The sequence below is a fragment of the Crocuta crocuta genome, unplaced genomic scaffold (genome assembly GCF_008692635.1).
Source record: "Crocuta crocuta isolate KB4526 unplaced genomic scaffold, BGI_CrCroc_1.0 scaffold237, whole genome shotgun sequence".
In the NCBI taxonomy this organism is placed as follows: domain Eukaryota; kingdom Metazoa; phylum Chordata; class Mammalia; order Carnivora; family Hyaenidae; genus Crocuta; species Crocuta crocuta.
The window spans coordinates 2,206,997-2,215,889 of NW_027531914.1; the positions used below are offsets into that span (position 1 = coordinate 2,206,997).

Here is an 8,893-nt window from a genome sequence, read left to right on the forward strand (position 1 = left end):
ATAAATAAAACATTAAAAAAAAAATTTAAAAAAACAAAAAAACATTAAAACCTTTTTTTTTTTAAAAAAAGAAACCACAACTTTAGTTAAACTTTCTCAGTTTATAAACTGCGTCTCAGAGATGTTACATAATTTGTCTCACAATTACAAAGTTACTTGGTGAAACTATTGTGATGCCATTCTGTTAGAGATATTTAGCCAACTGACATATTCTAAAGATCTATTGGGTATAAGGTCTTCCTTAAGCCATTTGTATACACTTTTTATTCAGATTTACCACCTATTTACACTTTGCCCTATTTGCTCCATCATTCTCTCTTTTGGTACGTATACAGATGGGTACCAGGGGACTGTGCACCAGGCATTGTATTAAGTACTGAGGACACAGTAATAAGCAGGACAGCTACTGTGCCTCCTTTTACCCAATTTCAGTTGAGTGGGAGACAGATATTTAGGACCTTTGTGGATAGCCCTCTTATCGCAGCACTCCGAGGCTGTGATCAGAGGAGTTGGCTGGCCTGGTTTACTTTTTTGATCATTTCTATCAAGCAAAGTAGCTTCTCTTTCTTTTGGAGTCCAGTAGAGATGCTCGGCCTGTCACCGTGGAAACACTGATGTAGATAAGCCATCACTTAGTTCATAACTGCAATACTTTTTTTTCCAGTATAACCCTCAGTTTGGAGACGCATTTTGGAACAGTAGTAAATACAACATGGTGAGCTACCTGCTTCGAATGATGACCAGCTGGGCCATCGTGTGTGACGTGTGGTACATGCCCCCCATGACCAGAGAGGTATCCACAGATAACAACTGGCCTTTGGTGCTTTATCCAGTCACATCAAGGGGAGAACACTTTTCCCTGAAAACCTGGGTGCCTCCCTTCCTCACAGTAGTGAGAGCTGGGCTTCCTTTCTGCTTTCTTTAGAACATGAGTCATTTAAAACGAAATGTATTTAGCGGTCTTCAAGTCAAGCTATTTTATATTCAGAAACCCTTTTCCATAACAGTTTTCATACTTGCCGTTGGTTTAGCGAACCCTACGATATTATGGAATGTTACATATTGGTAAGACTAATAAAGAGGAAAATTAATATATATACGTGATAAAAATTAAACATTAGGGCACTACAGTTTCTTGGTAGACCAAATGATATCTATTTGCTATGACTGAGAACAGAACTGAGCTAAAAGGTGAATCTTACATTTTAAAACAAATCTAAATAATTAGGCGGATAATTCAAGAATGATTTTAAGTTCCATTCCCAGGATGTACCTGTAATTTTCTTTTTCCCAGGAAGGAGAAGATGCTGTCCAGTTTGCTAACAGGGTTAAGTCTGCTATTGCTGTGCAAGGAGGATTGGCTGAGCTTCCCTGGTAAGAAATTTTTCAGAAGTACTATCATTTTTTTAAATTAAAAAATCACTTATATTTTTCATTATTTATCTATTTTTAGAAGTTTGTTTTGAGAGAGAGAGAAGAGAGCGAGCGAGTGGGGGAGAGGGACAGAAGGAGAGAGAGAGTGTCTTATACAGGCTCCATGCCCGGTGCTTAGCCCAACATGGGGCTCAGTCTCACGCCCCTGGGATTACAACCTGAGCTGAAATCAAGAGTTGGACACTCAACCACCCAGGCGCCCCCCATCCCCCTGCCAATTGCATTTATAATGTCATTTATTGTGCTAGCTAGCCAGAGGTTTAGCTGAAAGAGTGGTTTACTTAAATACCAGTGGCTTAAAACAGGTAGAAGTTTATCCCTCTTGCTTAAACACCGACAGTGCAGGCTGGTATAACAGGTCATTCTCTATTCTTCCGTCCTCAATGTGCTTCTACTTGAGGGTCCAAGCTGATGTCTATAAGGCTACTCCATGTGTCGAGAAAATGGCCAGTAGGGAAGACTTAAAACAAGGACACACCCCTCTCATTATTAACATTATAAGTTGGACATGCCACTTCCATTTGTATCCATTGGCTAGAACTCAAGTTCTGTGACAGCAGCTGCAAAGAAGGCTGGAGAATGCCACTTTGTTCTGGATGGTCGTGTATCTAGTTAAGACTTAGTGTTCTTCTACTGAAGAAGAATGTGAGACTAGATTGGGGGTGGGGAATGGACCCAGGGAGCAAAGGGGCAACTTATAGGCTTGTTCGTATTTAACAGTAGCTATAACTGTATTAGAAAAAACTTAAAAGCTTGCAAGGAAATCAGTGAATAGTTATGGAAACTTCAGATTTAATTGTTTGTTTGTTTGAGGAAGGTTGAGTGTAGGGGAGTATATTAGTCTGCTTTCACTGTCATGACAAACTACCATACATGTGGTGGCTTAAAAAACAAGAAATTTATTTCTCACAGTTCTGAAGGCTGGAAATCTGAGAACAGGGTGCCAACAAGGTCAGTCTCTGGTGAGAGCTGTCTCTCCCTTTGGGCTGGCAAATGGCCGCCTTCTTGCCTTGCATTCACACAATCTCTTCTTCGTAGGAGTATGGGGAGAGAGAAGCGAGCCAGCCCACAGGTGTCTCTTTTTATATGGACACTAATCCTATCTTGAGGATTAGTGGCCACTCTTCTGACCTCATCTAAACCTAATTACCTCCAAAAGGTCCCTTCTCTAAATACCATCATATTGGAGGTTAGGGCTTCAATATATGAATGGGGGAGGGCGCATAAACATTTAGTCTGTGTCAGTGAGGGTTAACTATATACCTAGATTATTATAGGAGATTAAATTCTCACACACAGACATTATGTTAGCAGGCTTGCACAAAACAATTCATACTTCGGGGCACCTGGGTGGTTCAGTTGGTTAAGCGTCCACTCTTGATTTGGTCTCAGGTCACGATCTCACGGTTCGTGAGTCTGAACCCTGCGTTGGGCTCTGTGCTGACAGATATTCTCTTTTCTCTCTATCCTGCCCCTCCTTCTGCCTTGCCTCTCTCTCTCTCTCTCTCTCTCTCTCTCTCTCAAAATAAAAAATTAAAAAAACAAACAGTTGATACTTCAAATCCTGTAAGTTTAATAAAGTCCCTCTGTTGATCATTTTTGGTGTTTTGAAAACACTTTGCATGAAAAGTTCACTTAAGGTAATTACAGTTATGTTCTAGGAGCAGGATTTGACTGCATCAGGCAGTCAGTTCAGCCAAGAGCCTTTGAACCTGCAGAGGGATGGATCCAGGACTGCTTAGGAATTAAGCCTCTGGAATAGGGGCTTTATTCAAATAGGGGCTTTATTCACTCCTTTATTCAAAGGTGGGGAATCCTCTAGACTATTTTATCCATTCATATATCTTGAGTACAATCAGTTTCACCCAAGAAACCTGTTTCTGGCGTGTTATGCTAATTAAGGAAGCCAATCATTTCTGTAGTGAAAACCCATTTCTAAAATTCATTGTGTGAATTAACAAAGGTTGGGGAGTTGATGGGAGACAAAGATGGCTGATGCCTTATAATAGGGGTACCTATGGAGGGTGGCCTAATTCAGTGCCTGGCTGATCATCTCCAGAGTAGGAGTTCTTGATTTAGGGCAACTTGACTGACCCTAAGGTCAGGACTAGGGTCAAGATAGGTTAAAACTAACATTTGTATCACACTACCTCAGCTGAAGTAGGTGAAACTAAATTACAGACGTCATAATACCATGAAACGACAGGCTTACACATGTCTTAGTTTATCAACGCCCTAGTGAATCCAAGTTCACCCTGGATCTGGCTTCCTCTTTCCTCATTGTTTTCAGTTTTTTTTTTTAATGTTTATTTAATTTTTGAGAGAGAGAGAGCTAGAACAGGGAGGGGCAGAGAGAGAGGGAGACACAGAATCCGAAGCAGGTTCCAGGCTCTAAGCTGTCAGCACAGAGCCTGACACGGGGCTCAAATTCACAGACTGTGAGATCAAGACCTGAGGCAAAGTCAGACGCTTAACAGACTAAGCCACCCAGGGGCCCCTGTTTTCAGTTCTTTAGTCTGCTTCCTCTCACCTGACATCAAAGCCCTGCTGGTGCCTTAAAGCCATATGAAAATCTGGGAAATTGGGATCAGGAGCTTCAGATACCAAAGAAAGGAAGAAAGCCTTGAAATATAACAGTCTAAGGAAGTCAGCCACAGGACAGATCCCAATAGGATTGGCTTAAAGAAAATCTGTCAGATTCTCAGAATTTTTCAATTTCCTCTTATCGGGCCATTTCCAAGTCTCCCTGCCTTTCCAGGAGTATCTGTTATTCACACACTGAGTATGAATTAATACGTGGACATGGTTTTTTTCCTTAGATTAAATGAGAACTCAGTTGTATCACCTTAAACAGGTTTTTATATATGGTCGCTGCTATCCTTAGGAACTCAGATCTGGTGCCATTGCAAAGGGGAACTGCGTAAAGCTTTAAAGTCTCTACCGGGGCAAGTCACAGTTGGGGTGCTCAGAGCCTTGTGTGTTGTGCGTTTACTGTTGCATCCAAATGATGTCAGGATGCTCTAGGGCAAATGTTTTTAACTTTTTTTGTCAGTTTTGGCGTGGCCCTTAGGAAAGAAAGAATGGCCTTTCTTCTGCCTCCCCCTCTCCCACTTAGTTCTTACTATTCAGAGCTTACATTAATGCTGTGAATAGTTGGAGGCAGTTCTTCTGGATAAAAGAGGCTTTGGGGGATAATTCTGGGGGAGCTAACAACAATTTATAACCCTGTTTCATGGAAATTTCCTCCAACTGAGCCCAGGAAGATGTGTGGACCGCAGTCTGTTTTTTTAAGTTGAGGACTTACTGGTGGGACGAGTCTTGGTTTTGACTCTAGAGGCAAGAACACTGCAGTGGTTCAGGCGGGCGTCTATTTGTAGGTCAAGTTCTGTCCTCATGGCACCGAGTTCACGGGCTAACCTGTGATTCATTCATCATCATCAGAAGACACTTGGTAAACATTTGTGTTTAACTGGGTTAAAATTAAACAGGTACAGTATAAAGTAAGCAAGTTCACCGTCCATGCACTCTTTGGAGTTAAAATCAAAAACATTAGATTAGGAGAGAGATCGTGGCCCTTCTGGTCCAGGTCTCCTCTCAGAGCTTACAGTTTGTTGTTCCTTTGTGTTGACCAAAGAAGGAAAGGCATGCGGAGGCCTCATAACCCAGGCAGCTCTGTGTTTTCACCACCGTGGAGAGAGTTCAAAGATTCACAGACTCTGAATTCAGGAATGCTGCTTACATAGGCACTAACTACTGGTTAAATGCAATTTATGATTTTGATGTTTGTTTTGATTCTGAGTCTATTTTGGAATATGGAAGGTCATAAATGCTTGAAATACATAGAGTGAAATATATATAGTTCTTTGAAGGAAAATACAACTTGGTAGACATCAGATTAGTTCTGAATAATGAGTAACCCATTTATCTTTAAGGAATTTACCCATACATATACAGTACCCTCCCCATTATTTGAGCGTATCTTAAATTTTCCATATGGGTTTTCTAGTAAGACATAGGTTGATGAGATAACAGAAAACAGTGTTTTGCTTTCCTTGGGGAAAAAGACAGGCAGACAATCCTAGTTTTAATATAAAGTCCAGGGGCACCTGTGTGCTCAGTTGGTTAAGCATCTGACTTCGGCTTCAGTCCTCATCTCATGGTTTGTGAGTTTGAGCCCTGTGCCCAGCTCTGTGCTGACAGCTGGAAGCCTGGAGCGTGCTTTGGATTCTGTGTGTGTGTGTGTGTCTCTCTCTCTTTCTGCTCCTCCTCACTTGCACTCTGTCTCTCTCTGAAAAATAAACATTTAAAAAAATATATAAAGTCCAAATATTGAATAACTTCTTAATTTTTTTTTCAGTGATTATTGTTTTGAAAGAGAGAGACACCGTGTGAGTGGGGGAGAGCACACTTCAAAGACTGAGCCACCCAGACACCCCTTTTCAGAGAGGGAGACAGAGAGTGAGCAGGGGAGGGGCAGAGAGAGGGAGACACAGAATCTGAAGCAGGCTCCAGGCTCTGAGCTGTCAGCACAGAGCCCAACAGGGGTCCTAACCCAGGCACTATGCAATCATGACCTGAGCCTAAGTCAGATGCTTAAAAGACTGAGCCACCCAGACACCTCTAGCAACCCTAACTTCTCAAAGGAAATTGAGTGGAGATATTATTCTATATTTTAATTAAGCGTCAGAGGGATTGTTCCTTCCCCAAAGTAACACACACTTCGTGAGTGGTAGAACAGAGACTGAAATCTTGGTCTTTCTGCTTTCAAATCCCATGTGCTTTCCCCCATTGCTGACTAGCCACTTAAGTGTCATGGCATCACGCGGTGTGTGTTGACAGCAAATGCTTTTAAATCATTGCTGGGAGTAGCTTTTATTTATTTCCTTTCTATTTCCAGGGATGGAGGGCTGAAAAGAGCAAAGGTGAAGGACACCTTTAAGGAAGAGCAGCAGAAGAATTACAGCAAGATGATTGTAGGCAATGGATCTCTTTGAATCGGACTGAATCCCACTCTGGTGATAAAGTTTGGCTTACCAGAACTAGCCCCTAGAAATGGAATGTGTTGTTTTGGGTGGGGTGAGAGAGAGAGTGGCGATTGTTTTGTTTTACTGTTTCTGGTTTTGTTTTGTTTTGTTTTTACTGTTAATCTTTTCTGTAGGATGGATTGTCTCTACCTCTTTATGCCAGAGGCAGAACCCATTGGGGGCCCTTTTTGGCTTTTGTTGTCATAGCAATAGCCGCATGAATTATACGGTANTATTGTTTTGTTTTACTGTTTCTGGTTTTGTTTTGTTTTTACTGTTAATCTTTTCTGTAGGATGGATTGTCTCTACCTCTTTATGCCAGAGGCAGAACCCATTGGGGGCCCTTTTTGGCTTTTGTTGTCATAGCAATAGCCGCATGAATTATACGGTAGTTTACTGGCTTTAAACAAGATTCTGCCTTTTGTAAAATGATGATGTCATTGCTGATTGAATGAAATATTTGTACTGGAAAAAGTGCTTCTAAAACACTTTTGGAACTCACTGTGCTTGGAACTTGTTGGTATGGTAATTCTCAAAAAAAATCACCCAGGCTCTTTTTGTGATTAGCTTTCTCACTCCTCCCCACCCTGCCCCTCCTCCAATCACTTAAACAGCGGGATTACACATCAGTTCAAGGTTACTGCCATGGTTATATTCTACTGCAAGGTTGAAAATAAAAATGGAGGATGGGATTTAGGAGAAAGGACAGATTTGTGGCCACTTGATCTGAGAGTTGAAAACAAATGTAAAATTTTTTTTTTACTAGCGTGTTAGAAGAAAAATACTACTTGGTGAGCTTTACCGAAGAAAGATGAATGTAGGTTACTGTGTGTGCACTTTTATATGTAGGCAGATTCTGAATAAACACTTTTTAGCTGGCCACTGGTTGTAACGCATTAAGTTTTCCTTGTGTGTACAGTAGAGATCTATACGTAGTGCCTCTCCCATTTACTGATTTGTTTGATTTTGTACCAAAACATATTTTCAAACAGGAGGAGCCTTTAACAACAAACAAATCACTTTGTCTTCAGTGGGAGTATGAATGAGCCAGGTGTGTGTGCTGCTTCTTACCCTCCACCCCTTTGAGGTTTATTTCAGGATGTTCCCAGTTTCTTAAACAGAAGAATGAGTGGTAAAATTACCCTTTGGAAACTGAGCCTTAATTTTTTTAAAGGAGACAATAAATGTTTCCCAACTGATGCAGTATAAGCAATGTTTGATAGCAATATAATGCCATGTTAAACTCTGGGAGTGTTCTATCTCTTCTGGTAACCGTGTACCGAATGTGAAACTGTCTTACAGTGAATATAAATAAATTCTATATTTCTAAGTGTGTTTTGCATTATTTTCCCTCACCTCTACCCTCTTCTGGTTTGGGGAAGGTTAAAATTTTTTCTTATAAACAAGAATTGTTTGTTTTCCATATCAATGACATAGTTGGATTTTATTGGACTGGAACATCTGGGAAATGAGACCATGAACAGCTAGTTTTGGCTTGTTTTGTTTTTTTTTTTTTGTTTTTTTTTTGAGCCTAATGATTTGGACTCTGACCCTGTGGACTCTGCCTTGAGCAAGTCATAAACTTCACTTGATTTATAGGTGAACTCAGGCAACTATCTTTTTAAAAAATATTTATTTATTTTGAGAGAGACAGAGAGACAGAGCACAAGTGGGGGAGGGTCAGAGAGGGATGGAGATGTGGAATCCAAGCAGGCTCTAGGCTCTGAGCCGTTAACACAGAGCCCTATGCGGGGCCTGAACTTTCAAACCGTGAGATCATGGCCTGACTCGAATTTGGATACTTAGCCTACTGAGCTACCCAGGCGCCCCTCAGACAACTATCTTTTAATTGACTATGGGTATGTCTGGTATAGTGCTATCATTTATATTCTTATCAAACTAGATGGATTTGCTCCCAAAGGAACATTTGCAAACAATGTTACCCTAATGGTAGCTACTCTTCTGTTCTTACCACCCCCCATCCTTTTTCCCTTTGTTCTTACTCTTTGATTCTTTCCTTTGATTTTTTTTTTTTTTTAAGATTTTATTTTTAAGTAATCTCTATGCCCAGTGTGGGGCCTGAACCCACAACCCTGAGATCAGGAGTCAGACACTCCACTGACTGAGCCACCCAGGGGCCCGGATTCTTCCCTTTACTCTTGATTGGAAATCAGCAAATGACTGATTTGGGGAGACTCTGTCTTGGTTTTGTTTTTATTTTCTCAGAAGGGTTCCTTTTTCCCTTTTACTTTTCATATTCAATATAACTTGAATTAATAAATCCATTGTGTCAATTAACCCAGTTCTCAGAAAAGCTGACAGAACAACCAACAGCTATTTTGCTTGGACATCAATAAGATGTATCTTTCCAAGAGCACTGTGGAAGCAATAATGCCATCACATGTTCACTAGAAAGTCTAATGCTATCTCAGTCA

At 40.8% G+C, this 8,893-nt stretch overlaps 1 protein-coding gene across 4 annotated transcripts in view; it reads left to right on the forward strand.

The window, feature by feature from the left end:
• The window catches only part of GPAT3 (glycerol-3-phosphate acyltransferase 3), a 57,222-nt gene extending 50,536 nt beyond the window's left edge, over positions 1–6,686 (forward strand). For 3 of the 4 annotated variants that reach the window (XM_077774786.1, XM_077774787.1, XM_077774790.1), the window contains 3 exons: positions 665–793; positions 1,295–1,374; positions 6,332–6,686. In XM_077774786.1, coding sequence (XP_077630912.1) covers positions 665–793; positions 1,295–1,374; positions 6,332–6,428 — 306 coding nt within the window. In that variant the 3' untranslated portion in view covers positions 6,429–6,686. The remainder of the gene's footprint in view (positions 1–664; positions 794–1,294; positions 1,375–6,331) is intronic. The other variant, XM_077774788.1, reaches the window with a different exon arrangement.
• Positions 6,687–8,893: the final 2,207 nt, after the last annotated feature.